This window comes from Diadema antillarum, unplaced genomic scaffold (assembly GCF_040938485.1).
Source record: "Diadema antillarum isolate AM-2024a unplaced genomic scaffold, OU_Dant_1.0 scf00000029, whole genome shotgun sequence".
Classification (NCBI taxonomy): Eukaryota; Metazoa; Echinodermata; class Echinoidea; order Diadematoida; family Diadematidae; genus Diadema; species Diadema antillarum.
The window spans coordinates 4,241,153-4,265,470 of record NW_027270918.1 but is presented as its reverse complement, the minus strand read 5'-3'; the positions used below and the strand labels follow the sequence as shown (position 1 = coordinate 4,265,470).

Below are 24,318 nucleotides of genomic sequence, written 5' to 3'. Positions count from 1 at the left end.
AGGGCAGAGGGCTAAAACCTGATTAAAATAACAAAATGATTGAATGCCCATTGCGAAAGCAATTCAAACAGTCCCTGAACAAATAATGACATATACCCTTGATGGTAACACCCAAAGAAACATGGACAAGTCTGGCATAAGTAGTTCAAGGTGATTTCACGTTTACTCTTGGTAAGCGAACATGAGGGCCAGGGCCACCAAAAGAGATGAAAAATACAGAAAATAAGAGTAAATTACCTCCTCTTTTCTGGGTCAAATCTTCTGGTTACCAGTTGGTCATATTGGAAAGGTTACTTGTACATGCAAAAATGCTAGCTGTGACTGGATATCGCATTCCGATCATGATGGACGTATAGATTTTGATACACTGGCCTCCGCCAAGCTTTAATTCTCAACAAAATTACAAATGTAAACTTGAAACTTTTATCCTTGCGTGCTCTATTTGCAGTGCAGATTTTTTTTCTTTCTTTCTTTCCACAGAGAATGAAGAAATTGATCTCACCTAAATGTGAATAGAAGAAAACTATATCAATCACGTGCACAGTGTGATTTAAAAGTTATGACTCTTACTTCTTCACACACGCAATTCACAATGCTATTATTCTTATCACATGCCTGAAGGCATTGTTACATTTCAACCAAATAATGTGAGTGAAATAGAGAATGTACTTATGTGTTAAAGGCATCATCAGGTGTACAATATGGGATTTTACAAAACAGAAATAATTTGACCTTATTCTTGAAAGTTGAATTCATACTATATTATTGCCGTTGGCTTGCTTTTTCTTTTTGAACACAAAATCAAGTAATGTAGGTCAGAAGAAATTTCATGGTTAACTATGAAACTGCACAAAGTAAAACTCTGTTGGCCGAATTTCCCTGTATCATAATTTGATGCTCTGTAGAGAAATCAAGTACTTATACCATAGTATTCATTATGATTAAATTCAAATGGAATGACAACTGTCAAATGGAACAAAATGCATGTAGCAACTCTTTGCCTTAAAGGACAAGTCCACCTTCATATACATAAGGATTGAGAGAATGCAGCAATATTAGTAGAACACATCAGTGAAAGTTTGAGGAAAATTGGACAATCTGTTCAAAAGTTACGAATATTTTAAGTATCTGCGCAGTCACCGCTGGAAGAGAAGACTACTACAGTGTATGATGTCACATGCGTACAACTATATAAGGAAAATAAGAGAATTTCTCAAAATTTTACTTTTTGAATAAAGTGCACATTTCTTCGACTTGCTACTGACGTATGTTAAGGGTAATATTATTCCCCCTGCCTTCTGAAAGGGAGAAGTCGAGTGTTCTTTTGTTATGCGAGAAAAATGGAAATATGTTGAATTTTCTTTATTCTTTCTCTATATCGTTGTACTCATGTGACATCACAAGCTATAGTAGTCTTTTCATCCAGCCGTTACTGAGCAGAAACTTCAAAAATTCATAACTTTTGAACGGATTGTCCGATTTTCATCAAACTCTCTCTGATGTGTTCTACTAATATTGCTGCATTCACTCAACCCACATGTCTATGAACGTGAACTTGTCCTTTAATAAGAGTGAGTGTCCTCATGAAAATATTGAAATCTTTACATCTTTACGACAGGGAAAAAATGCTGTATCTTACCAGCATGCAATGTATTTGATATTTCTCTGGAGCCTCTGAAACAATGAAGAGTTTCCTCTAAAAAATCACTTAGTCACAAGCATATCTAACACCTTTGCCCACAAATTAAAGGGATGGTATAGTTTTAGTTGAGATGGGGATTCAGGTTTTAACTTTTTACGAAATAATTGGAAACATCTTACAATTTAATATTAAAGAGCCTACAATTCTTAGAAAAATTCAAAGTTTATTTGATTTGACCAAAGTCGATTTTGAAATGGCTGAGATATCCAAAATCAAAGAGGTCCTAATATAAGGTGGGTCCCATCTTTTATTACGACCACATTGTTTTACCTTTTTTGATATCTCAGCTATTTCAAAACCAATTTTCATCAAATAACCTTGAATTCCTCTTAACATTGCATGCTCTTATATTTCATATAAGTTGTTTCTAATTGTCTCGTAAAAAGTTAAAACCTGAACTCCATCTCAACCAAAACTATATCATCCCTTCAGCATCCCTCACTGTAAGGATCATGACTGGTCAATCCAGTCTTCAAATGTCATGTCTAATTTCCATGACCACCATGGACTTGTATAAAGTTGCATGAAGTTTGAGTCTCTGTCAAGGGAGTCACCTCCCTCGGGCAATCAACATAATCACTGTGAAACTGTGAACATGGTCAGTAAATGTCATTAATGCCAGATGGGTGCAAAATATATATTTCATTTTCACACTTTTGAAGGTCCAGAATGGAAAACTATTGAAGGAATAAAGTCTCTATGACATGTCTGGGAGAGAGAATGGATCATCTAAGCATGGAACTGCAACTCAAGATGGAGCTAGATGATAGCAAAATATGGTCACATCTATTTGAAAAATTAACTGGTTTCACAACAGGCAGGGAAGGGTGAAGGGGTGGGGTAGTCCTGAATACGTGATTATTCCAAGTTACATCTTCCATCAAAGCTCCTCACTTGCATTCCTTTGTGCTAAAACTTAATGCATACCATCCTCAGATCAAACCCTGCTTTCAGACGAACTTGGAAAAATGGCAAAAGCATGAAAAAATAAAGAAACAAACAAAGGTCATAACCTCATAGCATTCTTCCAAAATATCAAAGAGGACATACAGTCCATGTTTCAGTAGACTCTGGTGACAGGAGTTTAGTCACATATGTAAATTCATGGAGGCTTTTATGGAATCACAAAAATATGACCAACATTTTAGCATCAAAGAGCTGAATATTGTAGGATAAAATCTCTCCTTTGTGATATCATTACATCATCTTATTTGCATATAAAAATGTGGTTGTACCAAATATCATTATTTGTGAATGCCACAAAAAACTTAAAGATTCCTCACTTTTCATTATTTGGGACTGGTTTTAATACAGCTCTCATGATTCTCTTCCTTGGGATCTTTTCTACCCATCAAATGTCAACTTGAATGTCAACTTGAACATGGGAGAACAGTATTCAAAGAAGAAGAGCAAAGATGGTAGTCAACATCTGATGCGGTCCCTGGGCATGGCTCTAAGAACATCTCCTGTCTCCAAACACATCACTTGGCCTGCAGCCACAGAAAGGAAAACACTTCCCTCGGATAAAGTTGGTAAAAATAAACGGGGGCTCATCAAAATCCATCTCGCCCCATCCGTTGGACGGACAACAACAACGACGACGACAACATTTGGCGCGCTCACGCTGAAGAAAAAATAGGACGTCATTTTCAGAGAAATCAGATAAATCACCCGTCTGCAAGACAGGCCGGAGGAGGGCACTTCAAGTGCTGTCACAGTAAATCCAATCCAAGATTTCAGCTCTCCTTTCCATTCTTTTACATGGACTTCTGTTATGGAGCCCCAGTGCCTTGCTTCGCTGCAAGTAAAATAAATCCCCAAACTTAGGAATGCTATATTCCCTTCTCTTTTTCTTTTCCAGTTGCATTCGTGATTTATTTGCACAGCTCGTGCCCAGGCCTGGGTTTTCTGGGGGGCTCCAGGAGTACTGGTCCTGCCCAAACATGGGCAGGTGTTGAACCAAACAGGGCAGAGTCTCCCCAGCACATCAATCAGTGGAAACTCACCTTGGTATTTGGTAATCATAACACAGCAAACATGATGGAATGCAGCGACTAGGAAGAGCATGTTCGCACTTTTTTCTCCAAGAGTCAATCAAGAGCATAGCACTGCATTTTAACACATAGATGACTATAGCACTATTTCATAATGACATACATGTATATTGTAGATTAAAACAAAGAAATTTCCAAAATATACCTGGTATACAACTTATAACAAGACACCCTTCTTTCCCTATTCAATGAAATAAATTCTTTTCCATGAATTATCAATTTCACATCTCACTACAAATTCAATCTCAATACTAGAAATTCTGCATACTTGACAGCATAACCTGTGCACACAATGTCTGTGCACAATGAACTAATCATTCTCACGAAAGTTATTAATAATGGGTTATTTTGAATTGAAACACAGAGCATAATTCTCTAAAAGGATATTAATATGCAGAATTTTATGGGGCTAAAACAGTATGTCTCGTGCTGAAATTACTAATAATTACTGAATTCTACTAATGGCAGGCAGGTATGAATTTAGTACAGTCAGTTTCCAAATTTTTCATTGGTTTTACACGGCTCTTCAATACCCTGGGAGCAACAAGTTTCTCTATTGTGTAGACAAGCCTGTGTTTTTGGATTTTTGTTCTTTCTTAGTTTGTTTATGTCATGCAGAGTATGTTGTTCCCCAAGACATCCCAGTGAAACTGCACCGATGGTGCCCTGTGAGGATGGATAGGTAGAAAGTGTTAGGCTGGCCTAACTTTCAGGCAGTGGGCTGCTTTTCCCCAAATGTCTGTCTTTGGAGTTCAGAGAGTGTTTATCATTAAACAGCCTTGAATTAAGAATATAACCCCTCCCTCCACAGTAAGTATGTATCAGGTAGATATAATATGCATATTCATGACTGTAACAAAAATATGATCAGTCGCATAATTTACACTATGAAGAAGTGAAGGAAAGAGAAATAGAGAAGAAATTGAAATTAAGCTGAGAGCCTTGAGGACACTGTAGAATCAGAAATATTCGTGGCATGAAACTTTTGTGAATTGGAGCTGCCGGCCTTTTTTGTCGCATTAAAATTTTCACGAATTGCCACTGGCACTCAGTGGTGATTGTGTAGGCAAAAACTTTCACATGCAGTTTACTTTGGCAAATCTTGGCTCCTTGCAAAATTTGCCAAAGTTTCATGCATGCAAAAATTTCTGGTTTTACAATAGATAAATGTTAGCCACATCCATCTCAGAAAATACAGCGTTCATGCAGAAAAAAAAAGAAGAAAAATAAAACAGTTGCTCAAGTTTAGCAGTAAAATTCATATTCAGTCAATGCTCACACCACACTTCTCTAAAAGTTTAGGTCTGTGGTGAGATGACTGTTATGCAACTTGGACACAGATAACAAAATGGAAAGGCATCTAAACAAATATACAACACATACATACACATGTTTATACTTAGTAGTATAGTATCAAGACCCTCAAAGGAAGCATCATACAGACGGGCAAGTATGAAGCTGCAAAACAAAAATCTCTCCTCCCCCCCCCCCTACCCACACACACACACACAAAGAAGAAATGATAAATCTTGCCATAGTCAGAGACTCCAACTCTCCCGTTTTCGACGGGAGATCTCCCGCCGAAAATTCATTTTTGCAAAATCTCCCGTTCTCCCGTTTGAGATGTAATTTCTCCCGCCCTGGCTCTGTGTCTCTCGTTCGAAAGGATTTCTTACTTATTGCTATTGTATGTTGCAAAAAATAAGCCTTATATAGCACCAGAGAGCATCTAGAACCCTGGGAACTTGGCGCTTCGCACACATCAACTTGGAGTCTCCCGTTTGCTAGGAGTTTCAGGCGGGAGAATCTCCAGATCAGAAGGTGCTTTGGGTTGGAGTCTCTGCATAGTGTATGCTAACAATCTACCAACACTGACTTAATGCATGACTAGCAGTCACTGTAACTGCATTTTTGCTTGTTTTCACAGTATCTTCATATCAGTGTCGGATAGCGGAAATGTTGGTGAATTACAGGGTTTCTAAGCCATACTTGCACAATTATGTATATGTTACAGGGCTGCCAGCATTCAACCATTCAAATCAAGAGCAATTAGGGAGATTCTTGCATGTTACTTTCATCTCAACTGGCAAGAGTAATCCTCAAATCAGGGAGATTTTGATATTCTATTGTCAGGACATGAAGAGACAATGGGGCACAGCATAATCAATGAGACTTGGCAACTCTGACGTTGTGTGCCATGTGTTTGGGGAATGATTTGACTGTGACATAATGGCTTTGTGTCAAAGGATGTTTTTCAAGCATTCGTTTGAAGCATACTGTACTGTACCAAACAAACGTGAAAGGAGTGCTCAAACGCTCCCAAAGTAGTCTGGGTGCCAAAGGCTGAACCTTGTTTTGCCGTCCACCCAATGTTTTTTGATGGTTTTACCCTATTTCGGGGGTGCTGAATCCGAATCTGCATGATGCAACTCTTGCATCCTTGAGGGTTTTGAGATATTCAAGATGGCCGCCAAAATGGCCGCCCAAACCGGAAATTCTCATGTATTTCCTTCTAAATGGTGAGAAATTGAAAACAATTCACGGTTTTACCCTATTTCGAGGGTGCTGAATCCAAATCTGGATGATGCAATTCTTGCATCCTTGAGGATTTTGAGATATTCAAGATGGCCGCCAAAATGGCCGCCAAAATCGGAAATTCCTATGTATTTCCTTCTAAATGGTGAGAAATTGAAAACAATTGATGGTTCTAAGCTATTTCGAGGGTGCTGAACCCGAATCTGGCTGATGCGACTCTTGCATCCTTGAGGATATTGAGACATTCAAGATGGCCGCCAAAATGGCAGCCAAATTACCCGGAAATTCCTATGTATTTCCTTCTAAATGGTGAGAAGTTCAAAACAATTTATGGTTCTAAGCTATTTCGAGGATGCTGAATCCGAATCTTGCTGATGCGACTCTTGCATCATTGAGGATTTTGAGATATTCAAGATGGCCGCCAAAATGGCCGCCGAAATGGCCGCCAAAACCGGAAATTCCCCTGTATTTCCTTCTAAATGGTGAGAAATTGAAAAACTATTGATGGTTTCATCCTAGTTCGAGGGTGCTGAATCAGAATCTTGATAAAACTCTTGAATCCTTAAGGGTTTTGAGATAATATAGATGGCCACCAAAACGACCGCCAAAAATGGAAACTCACATGTAGAGTAGAGACACCCTTTTTCCTTCTAAATGGTGTAAAATTGAAAAACAAACTGATGGTTTTATCCTATTTTGACTTTGCTGAATTTCAAGCTGCAGGATCCAGCTCTTGCATCCTTAATGGTTTTGAGATGATAAAGATGGCCGCCAAAATGGCCCCAAATGGCCGTCAAAAACGGAAATTCCCATTTAGACCCCCTAATTCGGTCTAAATGGTGTAAAATTGAAAACAATTGGTGGTTTTACCCTATTTTGAAGGTGTTGAATCCGAACCTGGTTGATGAAACTCTTGTGTTTTGGGGGGTTTTGAGAATTCCAAGATGACCGCCAAAATAACTGTCAATATCGAAATTTTTGAGACCATATTCAGCACCCTCGACATTTTGTTGTTGCCATTTTTGCGTTCCTTAGGGTTTTGAGATGTCCAAGATGACCGCCAAATTAATTGGCAGAAATTGAAATTCCAATGTTGATAATTTTTTTTTCTAAATGGTAAAAATTTGAAAATAAATTGATGGTCTCACCCCATTTTGAGGGTGCTGAAGGTTTTGAGATATTTACAAATGTCCTGTATAAACGGAAATTCCTTGATATTTTCTTATAAATTGTGAAATATTGTGCTATAAAGTGAAGCGAGTGATTAAAAGCAATAATCCGTATTCTTGAATTCAACTCGGTTGAGCAAATTTGTCAAATCAGCCAATAATTAATGGCATCCAAAATGACTGCCACAATGGTATTGTAATATACTGAGATATTCCGCTATGTCTCAAACGGAACTTTAACACGTAATGGAAAGAAAATGATATTGACATCATACTGAAACGTACAAACACAAAGATAAGACTGAAAATTTCTTTATGCACAATAATTGTTATAGAGTAATGCCTGTGGTAGCCAATAAAGGCTCCGCAGACTGATGTGAAGTTAATCCTTTTTGGTTATAAGAGTAATATTAAATTATGGCCTGCTGGTATTTGGTGTTCAAATTTGTCTTGTATTCTTATGAGTCTCGCCGCGTACTCTTATGAAACTTGTGGCATATTCTGATTACGTCACTCGAAATGGTTGCATCCATGACCACTATAGTAGATATCAATATAAAGGTAGTTTCAAAAGCACTCTGCGTGATTATGATATTCGTAAGTACTGGACTATCAACTATTACCTTACATGTTGTTGTTTGTTTGTTTGTTTTACTGCGCGTTACCTGTGATTTTTCCACCCCCTCGTGTGTATGATATCGTCACTTGGGCGACAAGACTCTGTGTATCTGAAATTTTAGTGAAAATGACATTTCTGAATAAACAGATAATCAGTTAATGATGCCCTGTCCAAACCTTTGCTGTCTTCACCCAAAAAATGAAGCTACCATGGCATATCAAAGGAAAGGTTCTCTCATTTGTTATAGTGCTTTGGCTGCCATGTTTGTTTGCTTTTTGTTTTTGTTTTTGTTTTTCTCTCCTGAACATGTGACATTTTGTATATGCGAGGTTTGTCGCCCCACATATACATATATATATATATATATATATATATATATATATATATATATATATATTACATCATATTGAAGAAAAATTTGAAGCAGAACTATAAAAATTTCCAACTCTTGTCTTGGACAATGTCATCAAGACCTCCAATATAAACCAATTAACCAATGTGAGTGTTCATGGATGAAACGATTAAAACTGTTCATGGTAATATTGGGAATCTCAGTAAACTTCTCTACATCACTATCACAATATGATCGATATGGGTATGTCTTGTCCGCTGATTGTTAGTGTTCAAAACATATCCATGATATGTAGATGAAACAGTGTAATCTTTCAAATATTCAACCGCATCTGTAGTCTTGCAGGATTCATTCCTGGCACAGCTGTATCTTACAAACTCCAAGATATCTGGTAAAGCTGGTTTCACTGTACAGCAAGTTCAAACTGGGATGTACAATATGCATTCGTTTAGCAGCAGAGTATGGTTGGGTTTAGATTTTGCCATTGACGAAAACCTGAAATAGGGTAAAACCATCAAATGTTATCAATTTCTCACCATTCAAGCGAACACTTTGGCGGCTATCTTGAATATCTCCAAACTCTCAATGATGCAAGGGTGGTTTCGTCCAGATTCGCATTTAGCACAGTGATCAAAATAGGGTGGAATCATCAATAAAATTATTTTCAATTGCGAAATATCAAAATTGAAATACGTGGAAATTTCCAGTTTTGGCGGCCATTTTGAAATCGGAATAGAATAGAACCATCAATTGTTCTCAATTTTGAACCATTGAGAATGAAATACGTGAGAATTTCCGGTTTTGGCGGCCATTTTGGCGGCCATCTTGAATATCTCAATATCCTCGAGGATGCAGGAGTTGCATCATCCAGATTCGGATTCAGCACCATCCAAACAGGGTAAAACCATCAATTATTTTCAATTTCTCACCATTTAGAAGGAAATACATCGGGATTTCTGGTTTTAATTGGCGGTTATTTCGGCGGCCACTTTGGCGGCCATCTTGAATATCTCAAAACCCTCAATGATGCAAGAGTTGCATCATCCAGATTCGGATTCAGCACCATCGAAATAGGGTAAAACCATCAATTGTTTTCAATTTCTCACGATTCAAAAGGAAATACATGGGAATTTCCAGATTTGGTGCCCATTTTGGCGGCCATCTTGAATATCTCAAAATCCTCAAGGATGCAAGAGTTGCATCATCCAGATTCGGATTCAGCACCCTCGAAATAGGGTAAAACCATCAGGTGTTTTCAATTTTTCACCATTGAAAATGAAATACGTGAGAATTTCCGGTTTGGGCGGCCATTTTGGCGGCCATCTTGAATATCTCAAAACCCTCAAGGATGCAAGAGTTGCATCATCCAGATTCGGATTCAGCACCCTCGAAATAGGGAAAAACCAACAAAAAACATTGGGTGGACGGTAAAACAAGGTTAGGCCCAAAAAGTGGCTTTGGCACCCAGACTAAAGCAAACAGAACCAAGGAGTACCAGTCCAAAAGTGGACCACGTCACGTTGTGGTCCAAAAGCATCTACTGTACCATATCTGTACTGCGCCAAGAGAGTGCTCAAAAGCAAAATCACTGTTCTGGAAGCTGACATGAAAAGAGCACGCATAACACACACAATACAAAGATATGATTCTGTGCATTAGTGTCACCAGTATGAAGCATAAGCGTGCAAAGTGATTACATTTTTACCTGCTTTTCTTGAAGATAATACAATCGATTCTTTCAAGCATAACATTTTAGTCATGTACTATTTATCATTCATGGCATTTTCGCTATTTTTTTTAATGAGTAGATACTCAAGCACCTTGTATTCCATCACTGCTGGTTTGATTCTTCTTCCTCCAACATAGTTCCTCTCATTATCACATATCCTACAGAATGCTTTTCACTTAGAATGATTTATAAATACACTGATATGAGTAAATGATGGTGATTGGAAAGAATATGTCTAACAGTGAGAATCTGATAAGTTTTTATGCTTAAACTTCATCACTATTCACTGGGAGTTCTACAGGGTCTTTTCTTTGTAAACTCATTGAGATCAATTAATTGCCACGTTAAATCCCGCCAGGAATTTAAGATAATAACATGTTGATTGGGCTGCTGTCACATTAAATCTGGATGTTTTAAGTTCTTTCTATTTTTTACCACATCTGCTGGAATGCACATAGGGGCCAGCATCTTGTACACCATGCTGTCCAAATGTGTTGCACTGTCATTGCTGCTATTAATAGGGTCCATCTTTGTTGGCGTAACGATAATCTGCACATCAATCTCCATTACTGTCCCCATTCAGATGCGCTCTTGTCATCTCGTCCATCTTCCCACGTCGTAATCATCGACGCCATTACTCTTCGCCAGCTACGATCATCCTCCTTCTCTTCCTCATCATCGCAGCCCTGAAGTCACCATCCTCGTCGTTAACCGTCTCCGGCAAACTGGTGACAGGGAGGGATGGCACCGGTTCTGGCAGAGGGAGGGTGCTGGGAGGAGGTATCAAGCGGCCAGCCTCCTTCCAGTTATTGATGGGAGGATGAGAGCATCCCTGACAAATTACACGATTACATCAAATCCCTGATATAAGTGGGCACTGATGCGGGGGATGGGATTCGGCACAAGCTCCGGAGTAGCCGTCATGAATCAAAATCGCGGACGACATGCGACGGGAGACAAGAATTTCCAAGGCGCATCTCCTGGCTCTGAGAGAAAGATCTTTTCCTCCCTATCTCTTTTCCTCTGTTCTTTAGGAACCCTCTCCTTAAAGGCAAGTGCCTCTTTCACAAGCCTCCCTGATTACTGCACTTCTTCATTTGCACTTTCATTTGTGCTGAGTATACATGTAGCATGTGAAAAATTCTTGCATGAAATGAAAACTGAGTTGGTATTCACACAATTGAAAATACATTACTTGAAAGAGAATCTACTGCATGGGAACAATTGATGACGAGTTTTTGTAATGATGCACAGTCCGCATGGCAGACTGATGAAACTTTGAATATTCTTTAAAAAAAAAAGATCACAGGGATTATAGATGTGTGAAAGAGAGTAAGTCTTCTATCATGTCTTGTTTGAGTGATTATGACATCACTCTATATGCTTTGCTTATAAAGTAAGTAATTTCACATTTATTGTAAACAATGTATATTCCTCATGAGTTTGCCCAGTGTATATCATGGTCATCTTATATGTTCTCATTTTATCCAAAGTCAAAGAAACAATATTTAAATTTAAAGTAAAAGATTAAAAAATTAAAGTAAAAGTTTCGGTCTATTTGAGGATGACACAAATAAGAGGATTTAATCAGGAAAATGCAAAGTTCATGACACCAATTGCTCACTGATATTCAGTTTTCTCTTCCACCACCCATTTTAAAGGGATGGTACAGTATTGGTGGAGATGAGAATTGGGCTTTTAACTTTTTGCGAGATACCAAGAAAACACTTATGAAATAGTACAGAGCATACCATTTTAAGAGGAATTCAAAGTTTATTTGATGAAAATTGGGATTGGAATGACTGAAACATCCAAAAACAAAGTAAAACAAAGCCATCGTAATAAAAGGTGTCTCCCATACTTTATTAAAATCGCTCTTTTTTTGGATATCTCAGCCATTTCAAAACCAATTTTCATCAAATAAACGATGAATTCCTCATGGAATTACACACTCTTTCATATTTCATAAGAGGTTTCTCATTATCTTACCAAAAAATGTTAGAAACCTGAAATTAGGTCTCCACCAAAAGTATACGATCCCTTTAACTAAAATTAAAATGACCTACCACGAATACGAAATTTCTTTCTTAGTTCCCTCTATCTCGCTCTCCCAGTTTAGTTACAAAATTGCTAAATTGCCAACAGATCACTTAAATTGCATCATGGCTGAAAGCTCTCATCGACAACAAAGGAGTGGGTTCTCATTAAAAGTAAGACGCACTTCAAAATAAATTGACAAATCACTGTCTTTTTAATTCATCTGATGATTAACATCCTTGTACAGCCCTGTATTGCAAGCTTTGCAAGTACTAACAAAGACCAAAAATTTGTGGAAATAGATTTTTTTCTCATTTCTGAACTAAAATAACATTAGAGAAAAAAAAAATCATGCATCATTCCTTTTACAAGCTCTAGGAAGGATTGAGCAACAGCCACTTAATTAGCTTTATTAGGGACACAGTCTAGACAAACATGATTTCAAATTACATATTTAACAACGATTTAACGACTGTGAAACATGCACGAGACAAATGCAATGAGCAATACTTCATGCCACAAATTAGCAAACGTCTGTTTGACATCCTAAATATGATGCTGCAGGCTGATGAGTGCTACAACCTTAAATACCTTTAAAGCCTGATACATTGAGGAAGAAGGGTGGTGGTGGGGGGGGGGGGGGGGAGGGGGATGTGGAAGAGATAACATGATTCCCGCAGTATTTATGGGACGCCCGGCCAGAGTTGGCAGGGATGAGACGGGGGAAAGCTCGGCCAGTCTGTCATCCCGCCAGCCAAATTGTGGCGACGAGTTACAACAGACTACTTCCCTGACAAACATGGCTAATCATCTCGGTGACTGAGGGACCTTGCAACCCCCTGTTTGCCGGCTCAAACACCCCTCTAAATATCCGTCAGGAAAGTGGCCCACAAATATTTTTGGACTTGGGGGACGGAGGTATGGGAAAGGTTGGCTTAAGATCCTCTGGTAAGGGGTGGTTTAAACTTCAGTATTCATTGCCATTCAGAAAATACCAGACAGATATCGTTTTAATCTATTCTACTTTGATAATCTATGAGAAAAGACATAAAATTATACGTTCAAGGATATCTTACAGCAGAAACACCTCTAGCTTGCATGTTGGATGACTGAATTACACAAGTTCTTGGAGATGGCAGACACAGCAACACTGATTCCCACACAGATTCAATTCTGACTGGGTATTTGTACAAATGATGAATCTCCAATATATTCTTGTCATGTCAAATTCACCTACCAAAATATTCAAGATGGTACAGGTGTTTGCATATATACCTAACCATTCTAAGAAGAACTTATCCTGATTCTCTTCAAATATCAACTTATTATCGAGAATAAGCTAGGGATTTGGTGTTTTCAAAAACGACAAAACCACAAATAATGACAAAGCAGTTACTCTGGCTACATACATGTACTACGGCATTTCTTTTTCCACCAAATCGCCCCCCCCCCCATAAAAACAAATAAATATAGATTGAGTTCAGACTCCACATTTATCCTAACCTGGAGACAAAGTCAACATTCATTGGTCAGGGGAGCGCGGACAAAAATAGAGGGAGGAAAATATATGGGTACGACTGTTTCGATGATACGAGAGCTGACGAACATCCTGATGTCTCCCGTCAATGGAGACACGCAGGAGCGCCAGGCCGCGCCACTGATGGAGCTTGGTGGGAAGAATGGACGACATTGCTTGTCTCCGTGGCGATGGTAAGATGAGGAACCCCGGGGGCAGTTTCTCACATCCTCCCATGTGATGCGTCAATGATGTAGGGAAAGCAATTCAGATCGAATACCGCCCTCGGAGCCCGCTAGAGTACAAACACTACGCTGGCACCAGATAACATCCCCTTTGACAACTTGCAGGAAATATTTAGAATAAATTGGTTTATATGAAGAGAATGTCCTCACTTTCTAACCTCTTTTATCCCCTCCTTTCGATGTCTACCTCTTAATTCAATGTCACACAGGAATGGTAGAAGGGAATAGTCACTTTACGACACAATCTAAATTTAGACTGCTCAGTCTCGTACGATCCCAGATCGCAGTACACATCAGATACATCACATAAATCAAGTATGCTGATGCATGTGAGCTTTGTATGATATTAATCAAAGATACTGAAGTGTTCACATGCTCTTTTAGTTCTAACCAAGGCACTTGAAAAAATGTGCCTTGACTGTCGAGAGCCATATTTGTCTTGGATTATTTCGAAAGTATTTGGTAAGAAAGGTGTTGGATCATCCACTGTCCAAACATAACCTCTGAACTTTACACTGGGAAACTATCCAAGAATATTGTTATGCCAGCCTCATTTGTCTTGTCCTATTTTTTTTCTGCTTTTTATCATTTTGCACAGATTGTGGACCTCACAATTATTTTTGTGACAGGTACATCTCACAATCCCGAGTCATCCACAACAAATTTGACTTGGTTGAAAAGTAATATGTATTTTTGTTTTCATTCATCTCCATCATGTTTTCCTAGCTGGTTGTTGATCCACTTTGATATGATTTGAGTCAATATTGGTGTTTTTTTGAAGATTTGTGGGTGACAGGGATCATGCAAGACTGACTTATGGCCAGGAAAAGGGGGGGGGGGGAGGATGTCCATGCTTGACATATTTATGGACTACTTTTTCATCTGTATAATCTTTTCTCCAGCAATGAAAGGTGAAAGACCCAGTTCACACTCATAAATTGAGAGCAATGTTGGCAGGAAATCCAATTTGAGTATAATAATATCTATAGATGTGTTACCCAATCCTTACCAATAAATCAACAGCAATGTTGGCGGGACATCTGTTCGAGTTGAATATCATCTGTATTAATGATGATGCCTCATTCACATTTCCATAAATCAAGGTAGATCTTGGCAGTGAAGCTATTGATAGCAACATCACTATGTAATCATGTAAAGATACGAGCCCATCTGGAAGCTCTTTGTCATTTTCTCAGTAGGAGCTGGTCTAGAAGTGCAAAAATATGTTTTTTTTATACTACTTTTACATACATTACAATGCCAGAATAAAGAATCCTGTAGTCATGGATGCAGCTGTAGCCACAAGTATATCGTGGTCTTATTGAAGGAGAAGATATACAATGTAGTTGAGCACGAATTTTACCAAACTCTTGATAAAGGGAAAGTAAAATCTTCCCTAAATATGAAAAAGAAATGCACATAGCAAATGTCGTCGATGACCTTGTAACAGCAAACTTTGCCTCAACATATGGCAGACAAACAAGGAGAGGTTCTGATACAACATCTGCAGCCAGGCTTCCATACAGAATGTTCTTAATTTGTGAGTGTGAACAGGGGTCAATGTTACTTAGACTAAGGGTCGGGGAAAGTCCCCTTACATACCATGGGTACTGGACAAAAACATGTTTTTGTAAACATTATGCTCAGTTCTGCTACTGTTGGTCCTGCTGTTTTCTTGCACTGGTCATAATTCTTGTTTCCTTACCATTCCATAAGACTATGTGCATCCCGAAAACACATCCCTCTAATTGAATCCATGAAGATTTCCTGTTTTAGAATTGAGAGTTGCCTGGAAGTAACTTCTCTTTTTTTCAGATCTGTAACAACATTCAATTGCGCAAACACCCACATTCCTCATAATTCAATCTGTGTTCCACAAATGGATGACGTTAATACTTCCTGCATTTCTTTATAAGATTCTGACCTACACTTCTTTCCAAGGGATTGCTGCATGTCTATTCAATATAGGTTGTCTTGGACACATAAGGCTCTTGCCTTAGACTGATACATGTCCTAAGCTCGAAAAACAATTTGATTTCATCACCAAGAAGAATCAGAGCTTACATAATAAAACCTGAATTTCAAACAACATATTGACATTTGGGGCAATTTTCATTTTTTTAAAATTTCTGTTTATATATGCTATGCAGTGAAAAACTAGGCTATTTAGGAACATCTTTATAGATGACATGTAGGCCTATAATGTGACTAAATGATGAACACATACATGGCCAAAATGTGATATTATTGCTGTTCAAATGTTACTAGTGTAACTGACATATCCGACTCAAGAAAGCAGAAGCACCCTCAGAGTGGAACGGATTACTCAAATCATAGCATGTGGGTCTACACGCAAGACATGTATTGTGCTATCATAAAATGTCTTTTTATCAATACTGTTTTTTCATGTCGGCCTAGTCTACTGCATCAATCACTGGAAGCCCTTTATTCTCTCTGCCCTTCTCTTTCTTTTTCTTCATAGATTTTACTTCAAATTAATTCAAGCTACTGTAAAAGTGGTTTCTTTCGCGTACAGATACTTTCGCGGTTTCCATCGGTGCCGACTTTTTCGCGTGTGTTTAAATTCCCGGTCAGCAAATCTGTGAATTCACAGTCGGCAAAAACTGTTTTATTTTGCACATGAAAACCCAAACTATAATCCAATTATTATTCTATTTATTAAAGAGAAATTAAAATTAAATGCAGGCTTACCTGAAATCCCGTCACTCGAGTACTTTATAACATGCTTGTACCTACATTGCGTGGTATCGCTGTGTGAGTGTTGACCATCAATACACTCAATGCGCAGAATCTTCTTGTGTGCATGTGCGCAATAGCGTCGTAACAAGCAGCGAGTTCAAAACATTTCCTTGTGTGGTTAATTTCGCGCGACTTTTCAAAATATTTTCGTGTGATGTTAAATTCGCGGTTCAACCTAAAAGCGCGAAAAGCGCAAAAATAAAACCACCGCAAAAGAAACCACTTTTACAGTATTCCCTCTATGAATGCAATAAATTCAGAAGATGTTTTATCAAATGCTACGGTGATATGTATTCTTTTCACTGATTTCCGACACCTGTTGGATGGTGCATACTTCTGTGCTCTTACTTCACACCTTTCCACCCTTTAAAAAAACACACACCCTAAAACCCAAGGAAGTAAAATACAGAACTTGGATTCTATACCAGCATTCAGGGTTAAAGCCATCAGAGAACAAAATATCAGAAGAAAACAAAAAGAACTCTGAAAAAGCAAAGGTTCATCTTACATGGCACATCGTACAAACCAGAATTCCTCATCCCCGCAAAATCAAAAGCAGCAAAGAAATTCAAAACCAGGGGAACACATATTTTCATGAATAATTTCCAGTTGTTTGGTGCAGACCCAAGCTGCTAAATCTCAAGAAGAACAAAAAGCAGTATGAGTGGGCGTTAGACTGAGGGGGCAAAAAAAAAAGGGATGGAACAGGAAACCCACACACCAAAAACAAAATAAGAAAGAAAACAAAAATAAGACTTTTACAAACAAAGAAAACTAGCAGGGCCCTTCTTCAACCAATCACATGACTGGAAGCTGGGGGGTCGCGACCCCTGAATTCCAGCATGATGCCAGAGTCTCAACACTGGCGTCCACCTGCTGTGTGATGTGTCCCAGGCCACAAGGTTGGGGCTCAGTTCACTGAAACTATACACCAGCTGCCAATAGAGGGCACTCTTTCACCATGGTGAACAGATCACATTTTAGATATCTAGCTCATCATAATTATTTTGAGGTGTTCCCCCCCCCCCCGACCCTAATGGTTTTTTTAAACATGCGGAAAATATGGCATTTATAACGATGAGAGATGAATACCTTTTTCTCTTGTCCACAATTAATACCTCACTGTCATATCAATTCTTATTAAACTCACACCTTACAACAAACGTTCAGTTTGTAACGTTACATCCATATTCTATGACTAATTGTATAAAAACCCTCCTTCTCACTTCTCTGTTAGGATTTAGTGGGATCCATCAATCCATCAGTGGGTGATTTTAACAATACAGGAGCTGCATCCTAATCCTTCTATTCCTTTCTTTAAACTACATAGAGACCTTACAAAACGGCAAGATGCTCTACATACTGTAACTGCTAATATTTTCACATAGATATTTGTATATTAGCCAACGGCAGCTGATTAGCTGATCATTTCAAGTTGTTGATTTTGTGTTTTGTGGTCTACTATTTGCGAAACATCGTAAAAAATTTCAGCCTTTACAGCAGTTTTGAGCTAGAGTGAAATCCTGAAATGAAATCTTGCTTCTGAACAATAAAAAAAGAAACAGAGAAACAAGTGGATTCTATTTTCAATACTTCAAAAGAAAACTCCACACATATTAGGGCTGAAATATTGGTAACTGCTCATTTCCTACCTTACTCCAACATGATATCATCATACAACAGTTGACGAGACACATAAAACCACATGTATCTAAAATTTACAAAAGTAACATGGATGAGTATGTTACTTCCCAGAGATCATCCTAAGCACAAAAAAAAAAAGAAGTGAAAACATAAAACAAGATGCATCCTATTCCTCTCCAAGGCTGATCAAAAACTGTTGGATTTGCTGAATATGGCAATGTGCTTTCAAGAAATGGTAGCAAATTTCTTCATATCATATCAGATTACACTTTTTACGCAAAATGAAAAAAAAAAAATACTGTCAATATAATACGGTCGGGTTGTGCGGGATATCTTTTCTCACCTGATAAAACTGATGTTTTTGAAAAAAAAATTGCTTTCAGTCTGAAAGCCTGTCTGCGGTATGATATTAAATTTGAGAGTTGTGTTCTTTACCTCATACCAGAATAATCCACAAGGCACCAACAGTTTCCATACATTTATACGAGAGCTCACTTTAGGAAAATGGCTGTCACTTGTGAGAGCTTTAGCACAAACATACCCACAGTTGGTTGGAGGCTGTGTCTACATCTGTACAGTTACTCTAGAACTGAGAATAAATGTATGTACACATACCATACAGCAAAAAAAAAAAAGAAAAAAAAATCATAAATGCACAGCTAATGTTAAACTAAATAATCTGCTGATGACTCTACAATGCAACAACAGCAAGTCCTATGTATGCAATTCAATTTTTTTTTCCCATATTGTATTATTGGTAAGATGTACGGGTACACTGTAAATGTAGATGTACACTGTAGATGAATTTTATCTTGCTATTGATGATTGTGAGAATGACCTGTTTTCTGGCATAGGAGTGTTCAGTCAAACTTTTATTTATTTCTTTTTATTTCATAATATCTGCTTGACTGAAGCACACCAATAATTAGGCATTTTTTATTGCTGTTTTGTGTCCCTTCTGAGATGCTTACATCTCTTCCCTCTCTCCCCCCACACATTCCCTCTTTCATATATTTCCCTTGTTTGTACATTGATAATACTACCCCACTGCATTATCATAAGACACTCATTCTACCAGATATACACTTAGATAAGATGAAATGAAATAAAAAACAAGCACAAATCAACAGAAATCATTGACCATCATAAAAGTGCACAAAAACAAAGTCTGAGGAAAAAGGCCAAAGGACATATCAAATATCCGTTGAACATGTACAACTGCTAGCCCATGATTTCAAATCTAATTCACTCAATACCATGAATTAATGAGAGCTATTATACATGCAAATGCCAAGTAATTTTGAGGGAGCAATTTAAAAAAACAAAAACAAAACAAAACAAAAAAACCCTCATCAGCATTATTGGGCACAGGAAATATGTGGTAAAATGCCCAAAGCGGCACATTTACTCATGTAAGGTCTATGAGGAATTCAGAAATCATTCGATACAAGCACTTGTTCACTTTTATATCACCACAAATCTTACTCTGCAATCACAATGTTGTCAGGATAGCACAAGCAGTATCAAAGTAAATCAAGGAGGCAACACCCCTCTAAGCTTCTAGACAAAATAGAGTGAAAAAGTAAATTCACAACAGAATTTCCATTACTCGCTCATAAATATTCATGTAAAAAGCATTGTGAAGCTATGGGCTGTTATTGAACAAGGTACATTGCTAATCTGCTCCACCTTATTGAAGCCAGGTCTCTGTAAGTGACCCTCTAAGGCTGCGTTCACATAGAAGTATACTATTCGGGTATTCGGGGTTCGTTTTCGAGGGCACGCGAATAGCTCGAATCGAACGACAGGATTTCCTAACACCGGTTCACATAAGAGGGCACTATTCGAAAGTATCGAATAGCATAGAATAGTATAGCATAGTGGGAATCGAGCTTGTTCGATTTTCTTGCAGCGTATACCGCCTCTCGTTTGTGAAATAATGACAATTTTGGTCTGGATTTGCCCTTCAGCAAAAATAAGCATGTAGACTGACATTCTGATGCAGTTTAGAAATTGTTAATAAGATTTGCTGGGATGTAGGAGGAAGAAATCCTCACTGCATGGGATGGTGAGTTGATGGTGATGGTGAGCGGGTGAAGGTGTACTGGGTGCCCGAATAGCGAATAGCGAATACCGTATACTTCTATGTGAACGCAGCCTTAAGCTGTGATGTTGATGTGTGGTAGGGAATTTGCCGTACTTGAATAATGGTATGCTACAAACAATGACTGGCAAAGAATCAACCGAAAAGCTGGAGCAAAAATTGGCTTTGCAGGTCGCTGCTGCCCTATGTACTACCACATTCTGTTTAGGACTGTACACTGGCCAAAAAAATTGTCCAAAATGTGCACATGTGCTCACTCATCTGTGCATGCATCTTCTAGCTACATGTATTTTGATTCACTTGGGCATCGGTGCTGTAGTTCAAAGTATAATGGGCAATTCAAAGATGTACACTGTATGTCAATGCACAAGGCAGACAAAAGGTGTTTAAAGCTTGCTGCACACTATACAACTTTCGGTCACATGACAAAGCGACTTTGGATCTGAAATTAACAAGCGTGTTTATTCTGAGGCTACTGTGATTTATTTCGGATCAAAAGTCTGCCAGTCGTGCGACTGAAAGTCGTATAGTGTGTGGCCAGCTTTAGGCTCACCTACAGACTACTAGGCAAACAGATTTTATACAGAAGCATTTTCAACTTCTTTTTAATCACAACTTGAGAAGAACTCTGAGAGCACAGACCTCTGCCAAGCAGCTCATTTCCACCACTGATCTTGTTCTATGAATGTTATCAGTGATTTCCACTCATATGTATGCATGCTGAAAATCACCCGATTTCCCAATAATAGAAGCTTTTTGTCTTGTGATCAGCTTTCAGCTGCGTGGTGCCTAATCCGAGCAAAGCACATATTTTAGTGTGCGTATGCAACCCTAAAAAATGAGCAGCTTAGACTCTCAAGTTCATTGACCCTACCTGCCAAAATATTGACAATCATTCATAAAATCCATAAAAATTCCTGCGTCATCCCCCAAATTTAATAATTTCTTCCTTGTGTCATTCTCAACCTTTCTTGTAAGTTCCATTCAAATCCGTTCACAAATTTTTGAGTTATTTTGCACACAGACAAACAAACACACAAATACCGACGAAAATAATAACCTCTTCCTTTTATAGCGGAGGCAATAAAAGCTGGACATTTGATATCCCAACCTAGGTAACATGCAGCTTTTAAATGGCACCTCACACGTATTGCTCATATGCTGAATGGCATCACTCTGACGGCAGTTTTGTGGAAATTTCGAAACACGCAAATGCTCAATTCTACCTTTAAGCTGGTTGAAAATTACATTAGGTAATGTTTAAAGGGAGGGTTCCTTCAGCTGGACCCTGAGAAACTGATAATCATCAATGAAGCCTGTACAGTTGTATGTGAGGAAGGAGGAATATGTGATTTTACACTTACTTGTCAACAAAGAGGACAGATTCTCCCCAATAACGCTCCTTACACAGGTCCTGGAGATACTGCATGAGAAGAAATGTGAAAAAAAAACCCCACCATGATTGTCGGAAGATGACACATTAGTATCAGCTCCTCAGCTACGGTATATGGAAACTCTACAAATTGATTACAGGTGATGTTAGTCTTCAGACAAAGATAATGCCAAATGAGGGTAATCTGTCCATCCAGAAATATACAGATTCAGCTACTAATTTGCACATTGAAAGTTTCAGGAATTAATACATAAAAGCTGACTTAGAGGATGTTGAGGATAGACTTACATTCACAATCTAAGAGATTCTTAGAGAAAGGTGACAAATATCTAGGAGGGTAGAAACTGGGCATGGTGAGGTGAGGCCAGATGTAGAATGTATGCATTTCTTTCTCTGTTACATAACATTTACATGCTCTGACAGGCCAAAAACTACAGGTTTGAAGAGCAACTTATACCCTCTTCCACAGTGCTTTCTAATCATTGGTCGCCCATTGGAAGCAAAGTCTTTTTCTTCTCATCACTTTTAAAGGTCACGCTGTCGACCGTAGTGCAGCTCTGATCGCGTGAACTCCCGATTATTCAGAATGGCCGTCAGTGAAAGACAATGTACTGTTTGCACACGCTGCATATAATCTTCGTTTTCAGTAACTCGTGAATTGTGTATGTCTATATCGATAACATAGACATGAAGTCTAATTAATAAAGATTGTCTTTAATGAGTTCGAGGTGACAAAAATGATATCAAGTATCAAAACTCAACGCAATCAACATGCTTGCTTTGTGTTCACTTTGTGTGGTGGACCATTCCGCTACAGCCCCGTCACGTTTTTACAGCGATTGGGCTGTGTATAGTTAGGGTGACGTCAGCCACGCGCTATCTATTTTTTGCATGGCTGACAGCCAAAGCATGCGACTGAACTTAACTAAATGTCGCGTGATGGGCAACTGACCAATCAGATAGCTACATTCTTTTTAGGTGTTGTATAAAAAGTCATAACAAGACACCGTGTTACCCTATGGGACATTACAGAGAAAGCATAACTGCTTGGTCACTGAAGTCACAATGTCTACACTAGCAATGCGCACTCAAGCAGTTGTTACAAGTGCGTGAGCGCTACAATACGCGCTCTCAATCCCGTAAACAACTTCCACTTCAGGCCGCCTGCTGGCCTTTTTTGTGCATGTATGCGGCACACGTGCATACGTATGTACTGTGATGTGTGCTGGATTTCCGGATGCATAAATGTTTAGAACTGTCTCTGTGTTTACATGGAGTATAAATATCCTGACTCGTTACTTCTGCCAAAAGTCAATATTCCCATGGACTTGTCATACCTGGGGGCTGGAGGAAGGAATGTCCAGTGTGTCCACTATGTGAAGGTCATCCTGGGTGTACTTGACGGTCAGTGCCACCCTCAGCCCCTGGGCCCTGGTCTTAGTGGGCAGCACATACCAGTAGCTCTTGGGACCGCGTGGACCGTGGGATTTGCCACCTACAAATGAGATGGGAAAATCAACATGCAGTTGTTGCTGTAATAAAATTCTTGCATAAATTTATATATATATCTTTTTTGGTCAGTTTCCATTTATATGCATTTATCAAAATTTAAACTTTGAGCTATTATTGTGTCTGTATAAGTTTCATATTGTATCTATATGATGTAGCTGTAAATAAAATGTATCATTTATGTCATAGTCACCCTTCCCAGACACTACATCCATCTCACAACCACACTTCCACAGGCAAGCTCCTTATCAGTTCTCTGGTTTCTGTCTCTGGTCAAGATCAACTAATCTTCTGACATGCTGATACATCACAATCTATTCTAACTTCCTTTCCGCTCCCCCTGCCATTCTGTCTTCAACACATCTCATAATGCAGGCAATGTGTACAAGTGTAAACAACCACCGGAAAGTCACTGGAAAGTGTTTTGTAAACACCTGATATACAGTTTAAATGCGTTGGAATATATTGGAGAACATTGAATAAAGAAAGACACTTGCAGTCTGATTCCATTACGAAGCAGTCATGTCTCGATTATTTTCAAATCAAGTCTGAGCGTCTAATACGTGCCCACAAACATAAAAGCTATAAAAAGTTGATCCCATGGCCCTGGGTGCAGCTCACCTTTAATCCAGATGGGTGACCTTCGACTGCCGTGTCTGGCCCTCCCTGTCCCCTTCTGTCGCCATGGTTTCCTGCCCCCTCCGCGTAGCTCCGCCCTAGTTTTAGCCAAGGCCATACTCTGTCAAGAGATAATTTTTTTTTGTTTCCAGTTTTCATGGGAATATTTATACAAGCAAAATCTCACATATGCAAAAAACGATAATTTGTAACACGCTCTTTGTCCCTTAACTTACATAACAGTTCAGGTAATTCATTGGTAGGCTACAAGCATGCCATGAAATGTAGTCTGTGTATCATGGGGTGAGAAATGCCACGGGTGTCACCGCAGT

The 24,318-nt window shown here is 38.7% G+C and overlaps 1 protein-coding gene across 1 annotated transcript in view; it reads right to left on the bottom strand.

The window, feature by feature from the left end:
• LOC139738346 (large ribosomal subunit protein uL4m-like) overlaps positions 1–24,318 on the bottom strand; it is a 46,789-nt gene that overhangs the window by 17,965 nt on the left and 4,506 nt on the right. The window contains exons 5-7 of the mRNA XM_071648986.1: positions 23,990–24,107; positions 23,197–23,354; positions 21,831–21,889 (exon numbers count right to left, since the gene is read on the bottom strand). Of these exons, the coding sequence (XP_071505087.1) occupies positions 21,831–21,889; positions 23,197–23,354; positions 23,990–24,107 (335 nt within the window). The remainder of the gene's footprint in view (positions 1–21,830; positions 21,890–23,196; positions 23,355–23,989; positions 24,108–24,318) is intronic.